Source organism: Periplaneta americana, chromosome 15 (genome assembly GCF_040183065.1).
Source record: "Periplaneta americana isolate PAMFEO1 chromosome 15, P.americana_PAMFEO1_priV1, whole genome shotgun sequence".
Lineage (NCBI taxonomy): Eukaryota > Metazoa > Arthropoda > Insecta > Blattodea > Blattidae > Periplaneta > Periplaneta americana.
In genome coordinates, this window is record NC_091131.1 from 48,016,612 (window position 1) to 48,043,896 (window position 27,285).

At 34.6% G+C, this 27,285-nt stretch overlaps 1 protein-coding gene across 9 annotated transcripts in view; it reads left to right on the forward strand.

Annotated features, from left to right (window-relative positions):
- The window catches only part of Septin4 (septin 4), a 166,789-nt gene extending 140,500 nt beyond the window's left edge, over nucleotides 1-26,289 (forward strand). For 6 of the 9 annotated variants that reach the window (XM_069847063.1, XM_069847061.1, XM_069847062.1 and 3 more), the window contains exons 5-8: nucleotides 48-198; nucleotides 1,825-2,147; nucleotides 4,182-4,263; nucleotides 5,600-9,031. In XM_069847063.1, the coding sequence (XP_069703164.1) occupies nucleotides 48-198; nucleotides 1,825-2,147; nucleotides 4,182-4,263; nucleotides 5,600-5,737 (694 nt within the window). In that variant the 3' untranslated portion in view covers nucleotides 5,738-9,031. Of the gene's footprint in view, nucleotides 1-47; nucleotides 199-1,824; nucleotides 2,148-4,181; nucleotides 4,264-5,599; nucleotides 9,032-10,347 lie in introns of those variants that run through there. The other 3 variants (XM_069847057.1, XM_069847058.1, XM_069847059.1) reach the window with 3 other exon arrangements.
- The last annotated feature ends 996 nt before the right edge of the window (nucleotides 26,290-27,285 follow it).

A 27,285-nucleotide genomic window follows, 5' to 3' on the forward strand; every position in this document is an offset into this window, starting at 1 on the left:
CATATAGGAGGACTTAGTTGTATCCTAAGTAGAAACCTGTGTTGCAGATTACGCCAGATAGACCTGGAGTTCATGAGAAGAATGCACAGGAAGGTAAACATAGTTCCTGTAATAGCCAAAGCCGACACGCTCACGTCTGCAGAGGTGAAGCGACTCAAGGACCGCGTCATGGCCGACGTAGAGGACCACAAGATACAGGTGACAACGCTCACAGTACCTTTCTTGCTGTCTTTTATTACTTTCCTTTCAGCTTCTTTTAAATTTATTTCTCACTTTCGTAGTTTGCTTTTTGCTTAAACGCATTATCGTACTTCTTTCTTCCCGCAAATAAATAAGCTGTTCCCACAGCTTATCGTTTATTCTCGGTTTATTTTCCTTTTCTTGCATGAATCCTGTCCACTTCTATTCTATATTTTACATATTTAGAATTTTTTTTATATTTATTCTGTACAGTTTCATCTCATTTTAATTTTTTTCCCCACTTCATGATTACGTGCTATTTATCTCTTTCTTCGTCTTCCTTCTTATTCTCCAGTTTTATTTTTCTTCTTATTAACTCTTCTGTTAATTTCGTCCTTTCTTATTTTTTCTTGTTTCTGTTTCTTATTTCTACCATTCAATTATCTGTTTCGTTCTTTGCTTTCTTTTCTTCTCATTCTTTCCTTCTTTGTTTCTATCTTCTTTCTATCCTTCATTTATTTCGTTACTTCCTACATTTCTTTCCTTCTCATTTTTTTCTAACTTGTTTGTTTGTTTCTTTTATTTATTCTTCCTTCCTTTCTTCCTTCCTGATCTTTCTTCAATTTTGCTTTTTTCTTCCTTATTCCTTCTTCCTATTCTTTACTTATTTTTTCTTTCGTCCCTTCCACCATATTTTTATTCCTTTCTCATTACTCTATTCTTAAGGTATTCTTTCTTTTTTCCTTCCTTTCTTCCCGATCTTTCTTCAATTTTATTTTTTTCTTCCTTATTCCTTCTCCCCATTCTTTACTTTTGTTTCTTTCATCCCTTCCACCATATTTTTATTCCTTTCTCACTTCTCTATTCTTATGGTATTCTTTCTTTCTTTCTTCAATTTTATTTTTTCTTCCTTATTCCTTCTTCCTATTCTTTACTTTTTTGTTTCATCCCTTCCACCGTATTTTTATTCCTTTCTCATTTCTCTATTCTTATGGTATTCTTCCTTTCTTCCTTCCTTTCTTCCATCCTTTCTTCCCGATCTTTCTTCAATTTTATTTTTTCTTCCTTATTCCTTCTTCCTATTCATTACTTTTTTGTTTCATCCCTTCCACCATATTTTTTTTCCTTTATCATTTCTCTATTCTTATGGTATTCTTTCTTTCTTTCTTCCTTCCTTTCTTTCTTCCTTTCTTCCCGATCTTTCTTCAATTTTATTTTTTCTTCCTTATTCCTACTTCCTATACTTTACCTTTTTTCCTTCCTATTCTTTACTTTTTTATTCTTTTCTCATTTCTCTATTCTTATGGTATTTTTTTCTTTCTTTCTTTCTTTATTTCTTTCTTCCTTCCTTTCTTCCTGATCTTTCTTCCATTTTATTTTTTCTTCCTTATTCCTTCTTCCTATTCTTTACTTTTTTTTCTTTCATCCCTTCCGCCATATTTTTATTCCTTTCTCATTTCTCTATTCTTATGGTATTTGTTTGTTTGTTTGTTTGTTTGTTTGTTTGTTTGTTTGTTTGTTTGTTTGTTTGTTTGTTTCTTTCTTTCTTTCTTTCTTTCTCTGTTCTCTGTTCTGTTTCTACTATTTCATCCTTCTCTCTCTTCCCATCTCGTCTCACTGAACGCTCTCTCCCTCTCCGTGCAGATCTACCAGTTCCCCGACTGCGACAGCGACGAGGACGAGGAGTTCAAGCAGCAGGACCGCGAGCTCAAGGCCTGCGTGCCCTTCGCCGTAGTGGGCAGCAACACCGTCATCGAGGTGGCGGGCAAGAAGGTGCGCGGCCGCCAGTACCCCTGGGGCGTGGTCGAGGTGGAGAACCCCAAGCACAGCGACTTCATCAAGCTGCGCACCATGCTCATCTCCACGCACATGCAGGACCTCAAGGACGTCACGCAGGACGTGCACTACGAGAACTTCAGGGCGCAGTGCATCTCCCAGATCTCCCAGCAGGCCATCCGGGAGAGGAGGTCAGTCATCACACCACTAACCACTATTGGTTAAAAACATAAGCGGAGATATTCGGAGGGAGAGGGAGAACCTGAAGTCAATGCCCCCCAGGTCAAAGTGATATAGGCTACTGTCTCTCTCTATTCAGTATGAAGAAGGCATAATTCTAAAGAGTTATATTAGGCTTATTTGCAAATTAATATACAAATAAACCTTTACGTAAACGTAATGTTTCTAAATATAGACATTCATTACGCGATTTCTTCTTTTTATATGATACGTAAGTCCACCGCTGTGGAGTAACAGCATATCTGACCGTGAAATGAGTGGGCCCGGGTTCAAATCCTGGTTGGGAGAAGTTACCTGGTTGAGGTTTTTCCAAGCTTTTCCCTTAACTAATTGTAACAGAATTACTGGGTAACTTTCGGCGTTGGACCTGGAATTCATTTCGCCATCATAATTACACTTCTCCTCTTTCGTCACCATCATCTCCTTTCTCTCCTAGGTTTCGGGCTTGCTACGATGTAGAGGCGGCTTCGGGCCGCCACCGAACTTGGACCCCGTAGGTATGTGGTCATTCGTTGTTGGTGGTAGTGCTATGCTTCATGAGCTCTACACTGGGCTCTTGGTTTACTCGTGGGACCGGGGTTGAGGGACCGCGGTGAGGCCTACACAGAAAGGTAAAGGGATCATATAGGCTGTAGGGGAGTTCGGGGGCGGCGTGAAGGGAGATCTATAGCATGGGGAGCCTTGGGGCATGCACACCATTCCATTTCGGGTAGTACAATGGGCCCATCGGAGCGATTTACAGGAGAGGACAGTCCCAGTCCGTGCTCTTCCCTGAAGGATAACTAATAGATAATATGTATCATGAGTAATAATGGATTGGTATAAGCCTGAAATATTTTCTAGAGATAGTTCATTGAGTTCACTTCATATGTCAATGGGAGGAAGATGGACTAAATATTGAATCGTGCTCTTTTTTTTTCTTTTTTGAACTTTTAATTGTTTTAATTTTCTAAGGCAGACGACAGTAAGTTTGTTTTGTTTATGCCACGAAAGATATTTTTGTTGAGATTATAATCTTTCTTTCCATTTGCAGCCATAATGCCATAATGAATAATGATAAAGTCATGGCATAATACATTCATGAACCTGATATTAATTACTAAACCAGTCATAAAAGAGAGTAATTATATTTTCTCTCTCTTAAAAGCAACAAAAAAAAAAAAAACAAAAAAGCACGACCTCACGAATACCAGCCCGAAACGCTACCATTACGCTACAACAGCAACACTGAGAAATCTTTAATTATAACCGTAGATATCAGGCAACGTGGTCCGACAACATGTAACATCGCCTGTCTCCGAACTGTAGCGGAGATATCCGAAGAGAACTTAGTTTCTAGAGAGCGGCTACTTTTTCTTTTGACAGCTGTAGGCTACGGTATTTATCTTTTTATGCGTGTGGACGTATTCATACGTTCATGATAAGAGTACGTATTATCAATTATCTTACTTTATCGTTCTATCTCCGCCTATGGTTAGAAACCCCATTTCTCTCCGTGAATATGTAAAGAAGATCAGATTTTCTGCCGTTGCAAGAGATAGGATCTGCAGACGAACTTAAAGAACTTGAAACCCGTAACGAATAAATCAGATCGTTCGATTAACTTGAGCTAGGACTGCATAAAACTTGTCACTTCAAAATGAGAGATTATGTAAAACTATCATTTAAAAATATAATAAAGCTGTAATTTTAAAGTGAAAGTTGTTGTAAAACTGTCATTTAAAAATTAGAGATGATGTAAAACTATCATTTAAACATGAAATATGATGTAAAACAGTCATTTGAAAATGAAAGATGATTTAAAACTGTAATTTCAAAATGAATGACAATGTAAAACAATCATTTAAGATGAAATGTGATGTAAAACTGTCATACATTCGTTTTGAATTAATTTACATTTTTACAAAGGTTAGTTCTGTATGTTCGAAATGAGAAGAAAAGAAAAATGCACAAAGTTATTTATTTTGTGAATTTTATGGTTGCAGCAAACTGAAACGAGATTCCGGTCCGCAGTTCGAGTCCAGCATTACAGATACAGACAGACTTCTCCTTCAGAAAGACGAAGAGGTGAGTAGGACACACCTTGTCATCGGACTCAGCCCTAGCTCTGTTTCTTAGCAAATGTAACAGAGGTTCCATCCTGAGGTAGAGTAGATAAATGGAAGTAGGTTTTCTTTGATACTTCTATTTTTCTTATAATTCCAATTACATCATAACTCCATTATTTCATTATAATCATATCACAGTTTCTGTATGATGTCTGTAGGTGAAAAATGTTAAGTGATTCATTACCAAACACTAGGATTTAAGATTATTGCGAAACGGTAAGTTAGTGATTTGAATGATCATAGAGCACAATATAATACCAAGCTAACATTTGATTTCGAAGCGAATTCCTACACATATTGTATGTAATTAAAATGTATCTACTTTAAAAGATAAGGTAATTCAGGAAAAATTCGGTGCACATTTTAACCTTTACACATACGAGGAAACATCCTCATTTTGTTTGTCTATGCCTTCAATTTAAATGCTTAAAAATCACCTGGCAGAAATTTTGAGAATTCACTAGTTTTCCAGGAAGCTTGCACATAATATCTTTCAGTAATAGTAATATTACTGTATTCCACTGTACAATTTCTCTCTTTTATCCAGAACCAACTTTTGCCTACAAAGGTCTCTGTCCATGTCACCTTTCTCACAGAAGTTCTTTCTCTCTATGCTTCTTCGCACCTCATCCATCCAGCATTCTCGTAGTTTACCTCTTCCTCTTTTCCCTTCCGCTTCCCAAATCGGTATTTTCCTTGGTATTCTGTTCTTTGGCATCCGTTATAAATGACCATATCATTTTAAAAGCTTTTCTTCTATTGTCACTAATATGTTCCTGTCGACCTGCATAATTTATCTTATCATAATATTTAAAATGTTATCTTTTCTGGATTATTCGCGTTGACTTCCTCCAAAAGCGCAGTTCTACCACCATTAATCTCTCTGCTTGCTATATGTTCACTGTCCATGTTTCAGCACCATATAACAAAGTACTTTGTAACAGCGTTTTGTGTAAAATATTCTTACTCTATAAAATGGAGTTCATATCAGTAATTCTCCTACCGTCAACTTGTCTTCTTTCAATTTCTAAATTTGTTGTTGCATTTGTCTCCAATATTGAACTAATATATTTAAAATATTAATTTTTAATTTCTTCTCTATTACATATTCGCTGTTCTTTCATATCCAGTGTCAAATAGTCAGTTTTGTCAAAATTTATCTGTAATCCCCACTTTTCATATTCTTATATAAATGTGCTTACTATGTATGATGCACCATCTATATGATGATGATGATGATGATGATGATGATAAGTTGTCGTTGCTGTTGTACAATGGACTTTCTTTTGTTTCAGATCCGCCGAATGCAAGATATGCTGACGCAAATGCAAGAGAAATTGAAGGCAAAGGGACACGGTCCGATGTTCAAATCCCAGTTGAGTAGTCCAAAATCCGAAGGCGATAACAAACGTGATAGTATTGTGAACGTGTGAGAGATTATCTCATTATATAAAACATCCCAAGGTTTAAATGTACATCCAGCCATTACGAGTTAGAAGTTTCTCCCACGCCTGAAAAAGATTTTGAAATATCTGAGTTAATACGTACCATATAATATTCATGTTGTAAATCACCCGTTAATTGGCAGTTTCAGAGGATTTAGTATATAATTTCTGATGTTTTCACAAAAATAAATAATGTCTCATAATATTTTATTGAGAGCAACTATTATGAATAAAAATTACGTATAGGTGTGATATGTCTTATACGACCGTCCATAATTTGTTTCGGAATTCCTTAAGGTTTTCAATAAGTTTGTACAAATATTATATTTTACACTTTGTGTTATTTTTAATTTATATTTGGTTCTAACAATAATAACCCTATAGGAATCAAACGGAAATTCTGACAATTTATAGTATCCACAATTTAAAAATAGAAATAAAGGAGGATTCATCGCCTTCTTGTAATGTCACTCCAGAAGATCTGACTCTGATTTTTTTTATCTTTTTATTAAATGCACACAAAAACTATATAAACACAAAGTACAGGGTGGCCGAAAAGTCCCTCATCATAGGCTGAATTACAATATTTGTTCAATGTGATAGACACCAGTGTCAAAACACAACTATAGGCGTTCACCTATGTCTCACAGAATGCAGATCACCAATTCCGGCGAAAAAGTACTGCACTCAAGAAGCTGTTTGTCCCTGATTTTTACACTATAGGCCCTACACTCTTGGTCTGATGCAGCACACATAGCAAAATCCACTGGATTCAAATCCGGGGATCAGGGAGTCCATTCCACCTATCCCCTACGGCCGTAGTATGTCTCGCAGACATTTCACAGATATCGTAATCCAACTATGGTGCGTGGCCTTTGGACCACTCTGTACTTTTACGAACATTTTTGTGCACTTTGAATTCAACTTAATCGCAATCGCGCTGCACATATTTGCTCTACCTATGAACTACGATTCGGGAACGCACCCATCGACGCACTGTTGTCTTCAAATCATCGGTCTTTTTCTTGTAGTGCACCCAGGTTTTGTCACCTACGACAAAAATTTCGTTCTGTAACTCTTAGCGCTGCAGAAATTCTTCTCAGATGTGTTTCCTGTCAGAATTGTGAACTTTGGCACCCACCGTGTACAAATGTTTCTGTAGCTGATGCCAGTAATAATCTTCCCTACAGCATGATGCCCAACACCAACAAAATAACTCAACTCATACTATGTGATTCGCCGATCCTCGTGCACCATATCATCAACTCTTTTTCTGCTCACGTCTGTTATTGCAGTTACAGGATGACCACTTCACGGTTTATCAGCAGTTATTGTAGGTTCTCCTTTCTTGAAATGATTTACCGATCTCCTAATAGTCTCCGTACTTACAATTTTCTCTCCATACTAATTTTTCAGACGATCGTGAAGCTCTCTAGGTTCACAACCTTCAGCTGTGAGAAATTCATTCACAACTCTTTGGTTCTGACGTGTGTTCAATGTAATGGTAATTTTAAAAACTTACACAACGAAGTCATCTGGTGTCAGATTGCTGAAACTTTGAAAGTGGCGAAAACCTTCAGAAATTCTTGCTTGTAACTTTCATAGCATTGTTGTATACCGTCAATGATGAAAGAAAACGGAATCAGACTTTTGGGGTGACGTAATAACATAGCCTACGTGTCTAGAAAAGAAAATAATATTTCAGGAGGACGAGACACTTTAGAGTATGTGTTAAATATAAAACAAATCTACTAAGGATCTTAACAGGCTTGTCTTAGAATAAACATACAGGGTGTAAAGAAAAAAAGTGGCCGAAACTTCCAGTATGGATTCCTCATATGTATACATGAAAAATGGTTTTGTCAAAATCAGTTCGAAAATACTTGGTTCCTAAGTAGGGCTTGCATGTATGATCACTAAGGCCATGAAAAGGGAGTAGTTAAAGCTAGTTATGGTACCGAGTATAGCTGCGGCGGGTGGAATGGGGTGAATTTCCCCTACAACTTGAAATAAGCAACGGTACAGACTGTACGATTTAAAGTGCCCCACAGAAAGAAGTGCAATGGATTGAAATCTGGTGAGCGTGGAGGCCAAGCATATTCGGATCTCGAAGAGACGACGAGCTGAGGCCTGTATTCAGGCAGGAGGTGGACACTTTTAACAGTCCATCTATGGAAATGTAAACAGAATGCATCAAAATAATTCCAGCAAACAAACTTACTAGAGTTCACTATGATCATACTTACAAACTCTTCTCAGAAACCAAACTTTTTCGGCTCTATGTTGATATAAACATTTTTTTTGTACACATATGAGGAGTCCACGCCTGACGTTTTGCCCAATTTTTCCGTTACACTCTGCATATTGAATTAAATATTTCAGCAGCTGAAAAAGGCTATTAGTCCTTCGCAGTATTTAAGTTTTTGACACGATGTGAATCTCCTAAATATTTGTATAAAATTCATGACTGAGAAATGTTAAATATTTCGAGTACAAAATTTGAAAACACTGTAAGATTTTCGATCAAACTGAAGTTCTAAGCAACAGATAGTTTTCTACATAAACACTAGTGTATTTTCTAATTATTTTCACTGTCAGAAACAATTGTCTGTGTATCTTCCAATTGGGAACGAAACAAAACAGATTTATGAATATACCCAAATTTGTCATTGTAGGATCTTATACATTTTCATTAAAATAAGTGAAGATATTTTTAAAATGTTCAATCAAACTGAAGATTAAAATATTAAATTTCATTGTTTCTTTAATAAATGTTAGGCCTACTGTTACAAAAATTAATTGTAAAACAAGATCTAAAAATGAAAGATTATGTAACACTGCCATATATTTTTTTGAATTAACTTTGATGTTTAAAAAGATCAATTCTTTATCTTCGAAATGGGAAGGGAAGAAAAATACGTAGAGTTCTTTTAAAATTCTCTACTTTTCAAGTATTTTCGGTGTGCCTATCAATTTAATTTTTTTTCAAAAACGAATATCTGCTCAAAGAGAGTTAAAAGTTTTAATTAAAAATAATTATTTCAGGGGTATGTTAAAATTAATATCCAGTTCGTAAAGCGAAGTTACGAAAGAACACAATACTTTCTCACACGTTTATAATGTCACAGATATTCCGATATGTCATTTAATAACAATAATCACTGTCGCATATAGTGTGACACTGACATGTTACTCAGCAACAGATTATGTGTATGACATCTACAAATATGATTATGTCTCTAAATAAGGTGTAAGTATTAAACGCATCTCATAAAAGATGATTATGTATGTATGTATTTATTTACACTGCAAGTGGGCAAGCACCCGGTGGCAGTGGTATATACAATATTAACAATACACAGTTAAAATGATAAGCAATACACAATAAAATTTACAATACATAATAAAATTTACAACACATATACAATTTTATACACAATACAATAAGAATACACAATACAATTTAACACAATAATAATAAAACATAAAATAAAACACCTAATTTTACAACACAACCTACATGATTATGTATAGGTCCTACATAATTTTCAATAGTCTTTCACTTTACTCTCATCTCATTCCCTGTAGTGGCACTATGACGCATTTCACTGACACTTTAGCACACATTTCACTGACACTCTGTAACACATTTCACTGACACTATAGAACACATTTCATTGACGCTATAATTTATCACTGATCGGAACTGTTCACTGCACTGTAAAACCATAACTTCACTGACTCACCTCGCTTCACTGATACAACAGTTCAAATAAGTCAAATAATTGCATTCTTATGCATACTGTACTTATAAACAGAACTACATTTAAACTAAACATTTCTAGTCTAAGGCCCTCTTACACGCTATTTTTAAATAATTTACAATTCAAACCAAGGAAGTAAACTCGTCAGGCTAGATAAATACATGCCACCTTAAAAAATTAAATGTTGAATGTCACCTTAATTTTAATTTTCACTTTATACACAACTCTTTAAATTATTCTTGAATCTCCTTAAGGAAGGACAGCCCTCAAAGACCGCTGCAGGTAGGTCATTCCAATCATTTATAGTTCTATTTAAAAATGAGAATTTACCTACATCCGTTTTCTGTTTCCTACATTTGATGATGAGAATACTAGGAAGTTACTAGCAATTAAGCTGGCAATTGTTGAACGTTTATGAATGTCTTTCATTTTAAAAATTATTTCCATATACTTTAAAATAACATACAAAGAGAATATTAACTTAAATTACATTAAATCTTTTTATTCAGAAATACGAGTACATAACCGTTGCTCGCAAAGTAATCTCAGCGGAATGTTAAGTACTTTTTCTCTATACAGTGTGTTTGAAAATACTTGTCACAAGTTAATACAGACTGCTGTAAGTGCCAAATACTGTAATTTCGAGGTAGGGTATCCCTGTACGCAATGCTGTAGGTAATACGAGAACTATTGTAACAATAGAGTATACTTATAATTATTATTTGTTTGTATCATCACGATAGAATTATCTTAGCGTGGTATGAGCTTTTGAATGCCTTCATCAAAGAAACTTGCCCCCAATGAAGGTAGCCAATTCTTCACCGCTGCTTTCAGGTCCTCGTCGTTCACGAGACGCTGTGATCTCGTAGAAACTGTTTGAGGTGCAAAAGAGAAGTGATAATCGCTGGGATCCAGGTCTGGGCTGTATGGCGGATGGTCAGACAAGTCCCACTTGAAACATCGAAGAAGCTCAAGAGTGCTTTGTATGCTGTGAAGGCGTACGTTTTCGTGCAAGAGGACGCCACCAGAAGTTAACAAACCACGTCTGTTGCTTTTCTTTTCACTGTCCGCCGATCACAGCACGAATTTCACAGCTTGCGGAATTGTCGATAACATTATTCAACTTCAATCAATATTTCACAACGACAAATAATCACACCAGCTCACAAAGTGACACATGGCTTTCCAATGATTCACTTCAACAGACTACGCATGCATGAACGTACTCGGAACACCTGATCGTCATTTATTTTCATTTAACTAAAAATTCTTTCATTCTGTCAAAATCTCTGTGCTCTAGAGCAGCGATTCACAACCTGTGGGCCGCGGACCCCTTGAAACACAGTTGAACAGAAATGCGATCGCTTGAAAGACTTGGCTTGCATGTCGTGCTTACATATTTTAGATTTTCAGTTTTTTAAATTCTGTAATTCAGTCTTCAGAGTCCAACTTAAATAGTGATCACCATTGAAGATAAGATTGAAGCAGCGATAAAGAAATACAGTACTGACGTGGACAAATTATTAGACTAGCTTAATTATATGTGCAATGAAGCTGTATTTATCGGTAGAAATAATGAACAAAAATGTATTTTGCACAGATATAATGAACAGAAAATTGAATATTTAGGTTACTAATATTTTGTGAACATTCCCTTATTCTTTATTAACACGTTGATTTTGTCAGGGATGTCGGAAACCAAAGTTTGACACTATCTTTGAATATCAGCATCATTTAGCCAGATATCAGACAGTGCTTAAATGAGTCCATGTTTTGTTGTAAGCCTCTTTTTGTTCACTTTCTTCTTCAGTATAGATCACAGATTTTCAATTTCGTTCATGTCCGGTCTTCTTGCAGGCCATAGGAGAATATCTTCTGCAGTATGTAATTAAAACACCAGTAGTACCAACATAGCCAGAAAAAATATACTTAACCATTGGAAAAATATACCAGAAGATGTAAACAATCGTATTTACAACAATATAGACTCTGTGAATTATACGGATAGTTGATATGACGAATTATATTATGTTTCCAAGAAAAAGTTTTAGTCTAATAATTTGTCCACGTCTGATTTGCATTTGTGGTTTTTTCTGAGTTGATAGACATTCGAGAACTCGATTTATTCTCCACTTTCATGGACTTCCTAGCAACAAATGCTTATGACTTCTTGCCCGACATCGGTGGCAATATATAGCACATCTTATTCATTAACATTAAAATTAATGGAATATTTTTGTCCTACAATGAAATAAACAACTAACAAAAAATTCTGTCTTAATGAGAAAAAATATTTTGCCTGTGAAGACGAAGTGGAGCTGTTAGGATTATCTTCTGATTCGGACTTACAAATCGCGTTTTATACAATAACTGTTGCAATTTTGGTTGCATGGTTTCCCTAATCGCAATACAGCTCTTCATGTCATTAGCATTAACATGCTTGTGTGTACATTTTTTGCTCTAATGTTCTTAAAGAAAAAAATATAGTAAAATTTATGCTAGGTCAGACTTAAGACTTAGAATATTTACACTTGAACCAGACGTCACAAAACTGACAACTGCAAGTTAATATAAACAATTTCTATTAACCATCTTATGGTGAAAAAAAAAAAACTTCTTTCAGTTTTCGCTGCAAAGACGTTATATAATTTGAAATAAGTCTTAAATATAGTATGTGTACGTTTTGAGATTACATTCAAATACTGAACTAAAATTTAATATCGCTATCAATATATTAAATATATTTATTTCATTACGTTATGAAAATATTAAAGGGTAGAACGTTATGAAAATATTAGAAAGTAGTACGTGTTTACCGGAATAAATTATACAAAACATTTCAGATATCGTCAAAAATCAAGTATGAGCTTCAATGGGTCCGTGAAATTTAAAAGGTTGGAAAACTCTGCTCTGGCGGATACAAGCTAGCCGTTGTGTACGACTTTCGTCGGCAGAGGATTCTGGATTTTGAACAACGATAATTTCGTAGCCTAGCTTCCTCTTGACCGCAAGTAGAGCTAAGAAGCCCTTGTCGTAGAGGGCATGTAATACAAGAACCTTGTCCCTGATAGAAGGTCCTAGGTAAATTTTGTAGATCATTTTTCGCCCAGTTGAATTTCGACATTGCGGTTGAAAGCGTCGTTTATCAGAATATTTTCATACTTCCGTCTTAACATTACATAATTTTATACAAAAGAGAGGGAGAGAGTCAGTAGGCCTAAATACGTTAGAAACTTAAGTACCGACCTACATTTTTCGAAAGAGGTGCCTGAAGCTATCACTACTAGATGACAGTATTATCGATGTGCGTGCAAGCGAAACAAAGAAGCAACAGTTACAAGATGTCGGCACTTCTGCACTAGTGTACTATTGGCAACTTGACCAGAGCATTGGTTCGCACTTTGTCTGTGGTTGGTAACGATACACCTAAGAGTCATCACCTTTGACTATCCGGCTAGCATATCGTGCCCTTCATTCTGTCTTCTCGGATCAAGTCGCCAACCTGTTGCACATTTGTCTCCTTGACAATCTCCATTGGCCGACCGATTTGCGCAAAAAAACCGCATAACCAAGCGCTGCTTGACAATGGCACATTCTTGCATAAGTACCGTCATCTTGCAACTGTTGTTTCTTTGTTTCGTTTGTGCGCACATCGATCATCGACACCTGGATAATACTGCCATCTAGCGGTGATAACTATTTCGCTTTATAACTTACCGAATTTCCTGTGTATCATAAAATACATCACAAAAACAGAGTCTATTAGCTTTTAATCATTTTTAAATTGCCATGTTTTGTAAAACAATTACTGAACCCTAAATGCATGCTTTCCTCCGCACAGAAAGATCAGATCTTTTTGTTGTATTAACAGTAAGGAATTTTTTTTCACTTCACGCACTCCTGTTTCCATACAGTGCACTCATCTTTGATGTTGGACACAATCATATGGCATTTATTACACTGACGTAATTCGTAGCTGTGTTCTGAGTACTACGATAATTAATAATTGTATTAAGCGAGTTACCGCAAGGAGCCCATGCGACTACACTCCCAGAAAAGACATCAGAATGAATGTCTATATACAGGCGCAAGCTTTAATTAATTTGCAACCTCCAAAATTCATTTCGAACCTCGAGTTTCTCCACACATATGTTCTCCAATTGGCACTCACATCTGTCTCTAACAGTTTGTGACTACTATTCTGAATCACAAACTGATACTTTTATAAATTCGAAAGATAATGTCCAAAATATACTCTTTATTACCCCTTTTAATGATTTTACAATATGCTTTATTACAGTCTATTAAACTGACTCAATTGATTGCTAGTTTTCTTAAAACAACAGATTACAAAGAGTTATGTGCGTAAGATATATCTAAAATGTTGAGTCAAACTTTGAGAAAATGTTTCTCCTGTCACAAGGTTGCATGAATCGAACTCAATATGGGTACGGAAATTATTTTATTTTCGAGATGTGTTACAATATTAATTTTCATATTTATTTAAAACATTTACTTTACTTTAAGGCTCTCACGGTTCCGTAATTCAACTATGAAAAATAATTTCGCGTTTCTAATTCTACTGTATGCCTATATGTTGCAATGTTTCGAAACAACTTACAGGTCCACTGTCTTTGGCTATATTAGTCGAAAACTGAACATTTGTCTTATTCTATCTCAGCTCATGGTAGTTTCAAAACGTGGACGACAATTATGTCTTAAAACACGTGGTTGGAGACCTTGTATTGTTTTTACAGGACAGTTTACTTTGTATATGCCTATGGAAAATTAAGTTACTCCATTTTGCCTATAATTTAATGGAAAATTTATTTAATTTATTTATTTAACTAGCTAGCTAGCGAGTACAAATTAAAATTATAAAACAAAAATGTTTCTAGCCACTACAGTAAGAGCCAAGCTCGTGTACGGTGTGGTCTTAGCCAATAATATAACATAAAATTCACAAGGACAGTTTACTAAATACAGTAAGAAACGTAATTCAAACCAATAAATAACACACAAGAGAAAAAAAAGAATAAAGAGAAAAAGAGAGGAGATAAAAAAAACATATTTAATATAAATTGAATATGAATACACTTATGGCTTAATACACTGTAGATTGTGTGCAGAGAGTTACACTGGAAGAAATTTGAGATCATCCGTTATTTGGAACTCATAGAAAGCGTTGAAAGTATGCACATTCTGCACGGATACAGATATGAACTGATATCTCAATGTCGGTAAGTTAAAAACCTCTCGATGAATTAGAGATGGTCTCGTAATCTGTAATAATTCGTACTTGGATATTTGTTCCGTCTGTCATTGCAAATACATACTTTAGTAGCTTAAAAAATCCACAAGCATAAATAGAAAGTACGATTGAAAAAATCGCGAGTTAAATGGTTAAAATTTTTGTGGAATGGAGGGCACCGTCATGCGTAAAATGCATGTTGTGACGTCATCAAAAATACTTTCTTCAAAAGAATAGGTAGCGGTTCCAATAAAGATGTGTTTGCCAGTTCTGTGGGTCTGGGTATTAGGGCGTGAAATCTGAATAAACTATGATCAATAATATTGAGCTCAAATGTTAACAGATCTTCTGCGTTTACGGCTCAACTTAAAAAAAAAAACTTTCATCATCATTGGAATATGAAGAATATTTTACGAAAGTTTGGCTCAACATTCTGGATGTATTCTGTGCTTCTTCATTCATTTAAATATAGAATTTATTTCTTAGTACTGGTAATAACTAAAATTATGAAGTTAATAGCATCAGGACTATGATCGTGGTACCAAGGAAAAAATAGTTACCATACAACCACTGAAAATTGTTGTCACTAAAAGTATCAAAACCATTACCTGGAGCATCAAAATGGACATTCAGAGATGTAGTTATTGGAAGTATTAAGAGTATATAGTACTGGGAAGGCGGTAAATTATAATTTATTATTTAATATTCCTATTTAATTACAGAGAGTACCTAGAGTAAGTTTCATTTTCGACAATTTTATATCTACAGGGTTATTCACGAAGATTGTGCAATACTCTAGGATGTGATTTATGGCATCATGCTGACGAAAAAAGTTCATATAAACATATGTCATATATATTTTTTTTAAATTGAGCGAGTTACGCCCTCCTAAATGTTAAAAATAAAGGTAGATATTATGAAGATTTAAGCATTTAAATTATTTACAACATGGTACTGGGTGTATTATAAATTCATTAAAGAACATTCACGTTATTACTCGCCTGAAAAATATGTATTAAAGCCGGTTTTAAAAGACCCCCACCTTCTGCAACAATACACGTAGCTGCACGAGTGTGAACTACGCGCGTCACAATCCCTAACTTCAGTTGTTCGGATGCTAGGTAGATACGTTGCATCGATGTTGTGTTACCTCTAACCGTGACTCTGATATGACGAGATTTTGTGTCGCTGCTATCAGCTGTACTGTAACACATACAGCTCCAGATGTCCAAAGAAAGAGAAGTTCACAAGAATGCGTGTTACGAAAGAAAGAAATGTTATTTTATCCGAAACTATTCAAAATCGGACACATATATATTAATTTTTTTTCATCAAAATGAAATCCTAAATCACATCCTAGAGTATTGCTCTATCTTCGTGAATCACTCTGTATAAGCTTAAAAGTGAGTTTCCAAGATGAATTTATTTGTCTTCACAAAAAAAGTGAGTAGGTATCCTATTCGCTAGTATCGTTAATTTCGCCATTCGTATTTACCCTACCGAGCTGATTACCCCTCTTCGCCTTAGGACAAAGGTATTTTCAATTTTGAAAACATTTATATTTTTTTATATTTCATTACTAATTTAAAAATTGCAGATAAAACCTCTTTTTAATAATTCACTACTGTTTTGTCATTCATTCAGTATGGACATAATTCAGACTATTCACTGAGATTACGGAGAAATGTTGGAAAGATAATCTTAATCGTAATCATCATCATCATGGAATAAACAAAAAATATCGGGAATAAACTGCTTCGTAACTGCTTTCTCAGTTGCAAATAATATAGGATGTCTTATAAGTACTTTTATATATCTATCCACATATCAAGGAGCTTGTTTTCTCATTGAAATGGCGTTTTACCTGCCATCATTATACAATTTCTCCATTCACTAGCATCCATAAAACGAAATAGATTATGAAAGATCTACTGACACTGTGATGTACCCCTATATCTGATGATCCACGGCAAATTGAATGATTAATCGTTAATAAAGACATTCATGGACGTGATCCAATAGGCCTAGAGACAAATAACAACAATAATTTCAATAGAGATAATAAACTCCGCAACATACGTATACAACATAATTTACATAAATAAGAAAATATTCTGAAGCTGTCATACTATGAAGTTGAAATATAAGTAATGAATATCAAAAGTTTTGAGAAATGCTCAATGTGTTCTTCTCAAGACGGAGCACACCACAAAATGCCCTGAGACCAAACAGTATTATCTCAACACTGTAGATAATGACGTTACTGTGGCTTAATCGTTTTTCTGTGTGCGCTGTACATACAATGAAAGCTAACCTAAATAAACATCATACAGTGTGTACCAACTAACAACTTATTCAATACTGATGCGCTACTGTTAGGGAAAAATTTAAATTACTAACATGACATTTAGAAAAGATGTGCTTAAGTCACAACTATAGTAATAATAATAATAATAATAATAATAATAATAATAATAATAATAATAATAATAATAATGATAATGATAATAATAATGATAATAATAATAATAATAATAATAATAATAATAATAATGTAATTGTTTTGATTTTGTCGGATTCTATTGTGCACTTACTATTTAGGCTATGTATACAGAGCTTCAGTTATATTGAGGAGTTTCCTTATAATGTGGCTGTATGTAGGGGAGAGTCGGGTAGTATCGGACATCAGGTTATATCGGACAGTGAGTTTCTTTCATCTACCACACGATGATAGTACCTGATTGACATGGTTACGTTTCTGTGATGTCGCATAGAGAAACGTAACCATGTCATTCAGGTACTACCATATGGTGGTAGATGAAAGAAACGCACTGTCCGATATTACCCGATGTCCGATACTACCCGACTGTCCCCTAATGTCACTACATTTTAAATGTAAGAATACATTAATTGTTAGAGATCATTTTGTGAGTTTTGTTGCAAATTATTAAAAAATTAATTGTCTTGTTAAAATTATTAATTTTTGCTAACGTATATCCTGAATTATTTTATCTTTAAATGTTTTATATTAAACGTTTCCATTATTTTCTTTCCCTTTTAATTACCAAACGCCACATCGAAACTCCTTTTAAAAGAACATGTGGCACAAAATACGTAGCTGCCAATATAAACTGTAAGACACAAAAAGTAAATTTAAGAAACAGCGTAAAACTTGCTTTTCAACTTGTGCTTTTAAATTGTCTCTAGCGAAGGCAAGCCAGATATGTCATGCTTTATACTAGAGGCAAATTGATGTTAACTTTTAAGTTATGATTGCCAACAAAAATCCAAATGATGGAGAAGGTCAAAGACAGACTGTTTATATTTACTCTACAGGTCTAGCTGATGAGGAACAGTGAAGAATCACGGAGAGCTGTGTGAAGCACGTGTTCTCCAACAACTGGACAGAAAACTTCACAAATGCAGGTTTTACGCTATCTTTAGAAGTTTTTTTGTACCTTACAGTTCTTGTGGGCAGCTTTTCCTAAGACATTCATATAGTAGTACCTCATATTTTTTCCGTATAGAAATGAAGCAATGTAAATTAGTATAGAATCAAATGTCTCAATTAAAATTAAGATTTCATTCATGCACGTTTACCACATAGTATTAGTTCTTTAAAACTATTGCAATAATAACACAATAGAGAGAAGTATGAATACCAAATTTTGGAATATATTAATAATGTCCCGAGAAATGGATCATTAGAACAGCCCACGAAAGCCGAAAATATGTTGGTACACACTGTTCTATACTATATATTAACAACGGTACCAATAATTACAAATACAAGAGCTTATAAAGTGCATGTGACAACATAACATGATAGAATATTCCTGTCTACTGTTTATGCGGGAACAATTCATTTACAAGTCATATACATTCTCCTTAAGTAGATCCTTTGGGTCTTCCATTAATGTAAGTTTATGGAACATATTTCTCATTTACCGGTATGTATTTCTGTTAAAGTAAACTGGGCAGAAAGTCAAAACAAAATGGAAGATTCCTGGTATTCACTGCCATCTTCAATTTATAAATGACAGTTTGATAGCACAAAATGATTTCAATAACGAATTTTTAACCTGTATGTGCTTATTAATATGTGTAAATGATGTTTGTGCTTTCTAAAGCTTAGACGCTTAAAAAAAATCGATAGCATTAGATTTAGAGCGCTGAACTGTGCAGATGTAAAGCCGAAGATTTTATTTGTTGTCAGATGAAGTTTTGAAATCTCAAAGAGATAGAACTCCTGACGCGATAATTACAGATTGGAGATCAATGAGATCCTTAAATATGTGCTGCAAATTTTCTTTGAGGTTCGAAATATAATTTATTGCCTGAAAGATATTTTCAGAATAATAAATATTATATATATATCTATGTATATATACGTACATATACTAATTTATAACACGGAAAGAACGAATGAAAATCCGGAGAGGTTCGAAACGACAGTGGTGACGTAGCACTACGTCAACAGAAATCTATACGATTTATTCACGAACAGAATAATCGTTTTATTTGTAAAATCACGAAGTTTTAAGATGAAGATAAAAATGATTGAAATCTTTGTGGAAAGCAACAGAATGAAGATTTGTTAAAAAGAAAATAGGCCTATGTGGAAAATAATGAAAAAAGGTGATCTCGAACAAACTTAGATGAGAAGGAAATATGTACTCGAAAAGTTGGTAAATCGGTTGATAGATTGTGTTAATCAACAAGCTAAGTATATTATTTGGAGAAATGTAAAGAATACGACGATAGTGTTGTTTCACGCTGATTAAAATATTTGAGGCTACAAACATGTGAATTCGAACACAAATGTTAAGAGAGAAACTTGTATTCCATCGACATCTGCGATCCTCTATAAGATGTAATGACAAAAACTATTAATATTATTGCGCGAAGACTTCCAACGTTACTCTGGACAAATTAGATATATTTATTGTACTAATTTTCACGAAATATAATTATTTTCGGAAAAATATTGAATTAAATTAATCCTCAGTATACATTCAGTATACTACAAATATAAGTTTTATCTTGCTTTTTACATCCGATCGCAAGTTACTAACGATGCTCGACATATTGTGTTTATAGGATTTTGAGTTGACTTATAGCCTGATTCTATACACTGAAGTCTAGCTTCATTTCTTAACGGAATAAATGCCTCTCACATCTATTGAAATCCGCTCCCGTTTCTCTAACGTCCAACTTTCAGTTTTTTCAACTGGAAAATTATTCGAACTTTCTTAAGAGTGAGACAAATAACCTACGGGTTTGGAGACCACTTAAGTAGTTACTACCAGGTTGAAAACCCTTGGTGAGAAATATCTTTAATCTTTTTCCTCCATCCTCTTCATTTTAAAACATTATTTTGCGTTTGTTTTAAAACCAGGAAATTAACAGTCCACAGTCCAATTAACAGTCCACAATAATAAAACTTACATCACGGAAATAACGTCGCACAAAATATAGGCCCATAATATTTTTTTCGTATATCAGTTTATTTCTGTTTACAATTCTAAATATTTTCCCAATTAACCGTAAACATCAATTGAATCGGTGAATGCCGCAAAATGTAATGGAGAAAAGCTCCCATTTGAACAGTCCTATACTGAAAAAAACCACAGACGTATCGTAGGTGGAAAGTCTACATTCACTGTCTCTTGACGAACGCATACCCATCAGAGTATGGGAAGCAGATTTCACACTGCATAGTCGCTTTGAATAATACACCAATGTCACTGCAGATGCCGAGTATATTCCATGCTTGTAATATTGCTGATTGCGACCTATCCTATAAAATATACGTATATCCTATATACGTAATCTATTTTTAGAGTACTGAGAAGTTAGGCTATTTCTCTTTTACCGGTGCAATGTGTATTCTTATAACACCGACAAAATAGATTGCTTGTGTTATCCATGTAGTTTACGATCCAAATCGTTTGCACATTAAAATTATTTACCGTTTTGCAGAGAAGTTCGGCCATTTCCTTTATACCTGCATAATGAGTATTCCTATAATATAATTACAGAAGTTAGAACACTTCCTTTGCACAAGCGTAATGTATAATATAGTTTATAACAGGAAACATTTTATTGTATATAAAAGTTCTTTTCCGTTTCACAGGAAAAACTTTTGTGTTAAGAGTTATTCTGATAAATAACCGGGTAATAAAAGTAAATAAACATCCCTACCAGATTTATTTTACAAATTGAGTTTTCTGCTTCTTTACAGTTTCTTGTTGCATTTTTTATTTTTTTTTTCAGAAAAAATGCAGATTAGTATGTTACGTAACGAATTAAGGGTTAAGAATTAAAAAAAAAATATGATGAAATAAATTTCAAAATGTTGAAATGTCTCATTTTTTTAACGGTTCTAATCATAAATGAAGGCTTTCAGAGCAGACATTACTAATCCACATAATATACTAGTTTCAAAGGGTTCAACTGCGAACGGTTAAATCGTATGCTGCCAAACTTAATACCACAATTTAATTGCAACCTGCAGCAGTTAAGAAAACAGTTATTCATATTTACCACATGGTAGATTAAGATAACAAACTTAATTTTCGTAATATTGTGAAATAGTCGCGTCTAGTTTGAAATTCTTCAAATTATTTTTGTCTGCCAATAAAATGGATTTAGAGATATTATCTAATAGATTACCGGGTTAAATAAAAATACAACATAGGCTGGCTATTTCTTGATCAGAATTCTTTCCAAAAATGCAAATTTTCTGTCCCTTTTTGAAATTTTTTGTCATACTGTATATTGCTGTTGAAAATTGGGATAATGGAATATTATTCATCGGGTCGAAGGATGAGTAAGTATGAAATGAATTTAATATTTTTATCAGATTACTTTTTAAAAATACCGTATTTCATTTGCCATTTTCTTACTTGTGAAAAATAGCCTATATTATGCTGAATATATTGTAACAAGATCTTACTTAAGAAATGAACTAAAATTTCTCGTCGGAATGATCAAAATACGAATTTGCTTTACTAAAGTTTTTCAGCCATATGTTGTTTTCGATAAGCAAAATGGATATTATAATATTACACAAATATTCTAAATCGAAATCAAAATAATATTTAAACACCAAGATCACAGATTCAAAATAAACATTCAGTAGGGAGTACAACGATGAAACACATGTTTTCGGAGTTAATTTTCCCCTGTGGTTTTTGCACTTGCGAATCTACGAGGTGTTGATTATCTTAAAATTGTGTAGTTCTTTCATCCCTGTCGTTAATTTTTCTCAAATTTTAATTTAAGCTAAGAATCGTAAATATGAGCACGACTATATAATTAAGACAAGAACTTATATCCCCTCAGTGAGATATTTTCTCAACCAGAATATTTCCTCAATTTAATATTTATGTTGATTGTGCTTTAGGAATTGTGTCTAGGAGGAATAAAGACCTCTAGTATAACAGAGGATTTGTATGGACGTCATATCAAATGCAAAGATGAGTGTCAGAGCATGGTATATTCGTATTTTAAACTAGAGTGTGTTTAACGTTTCTATAATGCTGTATTCCAAGACACTGCGTGCCACAGTGTATAAACTCGGTATAACTAGGATAGAGTAGCCATTGATACTTCAACGCGTCTTATTTACGAAAATAAACGATCCCTAAGAAAATCCAGCGATTGAAAAGTTGCGAGTCTTCCCGCAGGATAATAATCGAGAAACAACTCTCAAAACTCACGTTTCAGATTTCGCTATTGAGGAGGAAGTCTATTTCTGATCACGGAGGAACTTAGCACAATTTAAAATAGGCTATTTTTATTACTTCCGCTCTACGATTTCACTAAGATTTTATACATACTATAATTGACAGAACTGAGCAACTATACTTCGTTCCAAAATGTCTGACAGGAGAAGTAAACAATGCCGGCAGAGGAGGAGAAAAGTATAATTGCTATTCATCCAATGGCAGAGGTCGGTCTGAAGCGTTCTACCCCCGCCCAACTTCCAGACAAGCGTGGAATGAGACCTCTGCCATTGGTTGAATAGCAATTATACTTCTCTCCTCCTCTACCGGCAATGTTTACTTTATGGAACGAAGTATAATGAGTCTCAAAATTGTATGTAGATTCAGGACCGTACAGTTTCATCAATAATATTATTCACGTTCTTAAAATGAAGATCGTAGTAGAATTGTTAGATTTTGAAAATATACTGCTAAACAATCTTATATTTTAGTTTTTTCTCTTTATCCTTTGTTGTCAAAATTCTTTGATTAATATAAGACTCATGCTAACTGTATTCAGAAAAATAATTTTGGGTATTCCACCATTTGCTGGGACTTACTAATTTCTAACGTTTAGGAACTGAATACAGATTCCATCTTCAGGGCAGTGTTAGATTATCGGTTATTAATATGAGTAATTAAGAAATAAATTTGCTTTCTTCAAATTATGTAGCCAAATTATAAATGTGTCTATGTTGAGCTTGACTAATTACTGACTTCTTTAATGTTCACCGTAGGAATTATAAATAATTGGAGATAAAGCGGAACCAACAGCAACACCATCTGATAGTTCACAATAATTTCCGCTTAGCGGGAAAAATGGAACGATATAAATATCCGTTGAAAGAATAAATGTTTATCACAATAATTTGCAACGAAATTGTTATTTTGAGATTTTACTGTACGAAATAACTTGCTCTTCCTTTATATTGGATAGTTCTATAATTTTTAGAGTTTTTCTCACACAGAAAATATGTATGCACTCTATAATACGAAATTTAATTATGTGCTTGTGAGCGAAGCTGTTGGATCCGTTGTGCTAGGCTGAACCAAATAAAAGGGTAATATGATACCATCCTGAAGCGGTGCCTATTCTGTTGGGTCCTTATGGTCATCCAAACAATCAGACCTACGATTTTCCATTATGTTGGGTGCGTTATGCCTGACTAATCCAAACAAAAGGGTAACATAACATCCTGAAGAGTTGCCCGCTCTCTTAGGTTCGGTATGCCTGGCTAATCCAAACAAAAGGGTAATATAACATCCTGGAGAGTTGCCCGCTCTCTTAGGTTCGGTATGCCTGGCTAATCCAAACAAAAGGGTAATATAACATCCTGAAGAGTTTCCCGCTCTCTTAGGTTCGGTATGCCTGGCTAATCCAAACAAAAGGGTAATATAACATCCTGAAGAGTTTCCCGCTCTCTTAGGTTCGGTATGCCTGGCTAATCCAAACAAAAGGGTAATATAACATCCTGAAGAGTTTCCCGCTCTCTTAGGTTCGGTATGCCTGGCTAATCCAAACAAAAGGGTAATATAACATCCTGAAGAGTTTCCCGCTCTCTTAGGTTCGGTATGCCTGGCTAATCCAAACAAAAGGGTAATATAACATCCTGAAGAGTTTCCCGCTCTCTTAGGTTCGGTATGCCTGGTTAATCCAAACAAAAGGGTAATATAACATCCTGAAGAGTTTCCCGCTCTCTTAGGTTCGGTATGCCTGGCTAATCCAAACAAAAGGGTAATATAACATCCTGAAGAGTTTCCCGCTCTCTTAGGTTCGGTATGCCTGACTAATCCAAACAAAAGGGTAATATAACATCCTGAAGAGTTTCCCGCTCTCTTAGGTTCGGTATGCCTGGCTAATCCAAACAAAAGGGTAATATAATATCATTCTGAAGAGTTTTCCACTCTGTTAAACCTAACAACGGGATAATATGGTATCAGACCTGAAAGATGACATACCCTTTTGGGTCCGTTATGCCTGGTTAGTCCAAACAACAGGATAATAAGGTACCATATCTGAAGATTTACCTAATCTGTTGGGTCCTTTATGCCTGGCTAATTCAAACGACAAAGTAGGCGTGGTATAAGACCTAAAGAGTGGCCTACTGTATTGGATGCTTTATGTCTGGCAAACTCAACAGCATAATGTGGAACAAGATCTGAAGAGTGCCCTACTGTGTTAAGTTCATTATGCTTGGTTACTACAAATAACTGATACAATGGACCCAATAGCGTAGGCGATACTTCAATCTGGTAGGTACTATATGACCCTGACAACGGAATATGTAAACAGATCCGAAACGTTGGAAATATGAAGGTTAAACACACGGCGTAAAACTTCCTTTATAAGCGTAAAATTAAAGGATAAAGAAATGTGGGCGACAAAGTATGAAATCTCCGGACGAAAAAATCCCCAAAATAGGGACCTGTTATGTAGACTACGTCACCAACAATGAACTGAAAATGTGAAAGTAATCCAGCGATATTAAAAGAGATGCTTGTACGTTACTGAGGAGTTCTTTCTCGATAGTTAAAAAATGTGCCTCTCAACATACGAGGCCAAAGAGTCGATGCGTGCGAAGAAAGTATGAACGTTAGTCGGAAGTTAAGAGTAATTAGTCTGTTAGCGCCAGGACCCGAGTGTAGTGCATTTAAAAGACACAGCTACGGGTTAACTCCTGAGGCAAATAAAAGACTGTAAACTTGTACACTGATGTTTTATAAGGCTGTTATATTCAGCGCACCGTTTATAATTTCTTCACGAGATGTGTAATTAGAAATTTAGTACAATTGAAAGGCTGTTCAGAACAAGGTCTGGAACTATCTTTCGATGTCGAATGACTTGGGGAATTTGTTGATATTCACGGGTCTAAGCTTGGACATTAAACGCTGGTTCACAATAAACCGGGAACGGAAACGACAACGAGAACGAGAACGGAAATGTTAAAATAGATGTATTTAAATGCGAGCGTTCACAATAGTTAATTGTGAATGCTCACATTTAAATACATTTATTTTAACACTATTTCTGTACTCGTTCTCGTTGTCGTTTCCGTTCCTGGTTTATTGTGAACCAGCCTTAACTATTGCATTTTCAAGGACAGCAGAAATACTGTCTCTCTCTTCGAAAGAGAATTAAATTTATGGGTCGAAAAAGAAGTCTGTCCCTCAATGAAGTCTTCAGACAAAATACACACACCATTTCCCTTCTTCGAGGTGAGTTTTCTACGTAAACCACCGACACTTCTGGAGTCTCCGTTTCTCAAATCATTGATTCCAGTGATCGGAAGTTTTTAAAAATATGTTAAAATTCAGAGAAAGGAGAGAAACTGAGTTAAAATGATGGACAGCTAGAAGCGTAAAATAGTAAAAAGGCTGATATTCATGGAGATTTGCGCTCACTCCGAAATAAAAGTGATCTGAACATGAATAGGTAACTGAAATGTTCTAAATTATTCTTGTCGAAAGATAGCTCCGACAAATTTTATGTCCAGCCCTTCCATTATATAGAATAAAGATGTTGTATGCAAGAAGATGGTTTAATGTGTATTCATTTTCAATTTTTGTATCATATTTCATACGACGTAATGGATTTTAAAATATTGTACTCACATGATAATATTCTATGATAAAGCATGCTTTAATACGTTATTTTATGTAAATGTATGTAATTTGTATTTCTATCGATAGAGAAAGGTTGTGCAATATAATTATAAATACACAGTAACTGATGGAATAAATTATGAATTCACTGCATTTAATAGTTGTTACTTCATTTATTAGCCTATCCCGTGTTATTGGAACCCAATACATACACTAAGTTTTGAATTATGATGTTAAAGGCAATCCCTTTCATAATGAAAGCCAACTAAACACATTCTGCACCTCTGTGGAGTGGTTGCATGCCAGTTGTGTGCACCTGGTTCAGCAGCTAGTTCATCCTTAAGCAGAAACATGTTTTTTCTTTAGATTTCTACACCTCAATCTGTACGTCGCGGTGCTTTGGAGCGCTCTGAATGACCTTCATGTGTAGTTTTTCTTATTTAGTGATAAGGACACAAAACTGGAAAATTTTATTTTAGTACTGGATAACCTGAGTGATCCCATAGAAATTCCACTGCAAATGTTGGCCAGCTTGCGTAAGTAGGTACAACCTCAAAATCAAGGTACATTTACACTTGATAACATGGCGATCTTCTGTTTTCAATCGCTTTTGACTATATTGTAAATCTAAGTAATATTCTTAAAAATTATAATCTTAATATATCTACAAAGAAAACTAAAGTTTTAGCTTTTAAAGGACCAGATACCTTACGAGCAAAAATTATTTTGGATGGGAAACCTATTGAGCAAGTAAATAATTTTAACTATCTAGGCTGTAATATCTCCTATTTTAAGAAGGAAGATCTTTTTAATAAACTTAGTAAATTTAATTTTATATGTGGCACAATAAAGAGATCCCTGAAATACACTAGAAGAGAAACCAAACTAAAATTCTATAAGGTTATGGCTGTGCCTATATTGCTGTATGGTAGTGAATTTTGGACTTTAACCAAGAAAGAAGAAAAAACTATAGAAGCAGCTGAAATGAGGTTTTTACGTAGTGTAGCTGGTTGCACACTTTTGGATAAAAGAAAAAGTGAAGATATCAGGAATGAATTAAATATTTTTAAACTGATGGATAAAATAGAGCAATATAGGAACAATTGGAAGGAGCATGTTCAGAGTATGAAACCAGGCCGAATACCAAAA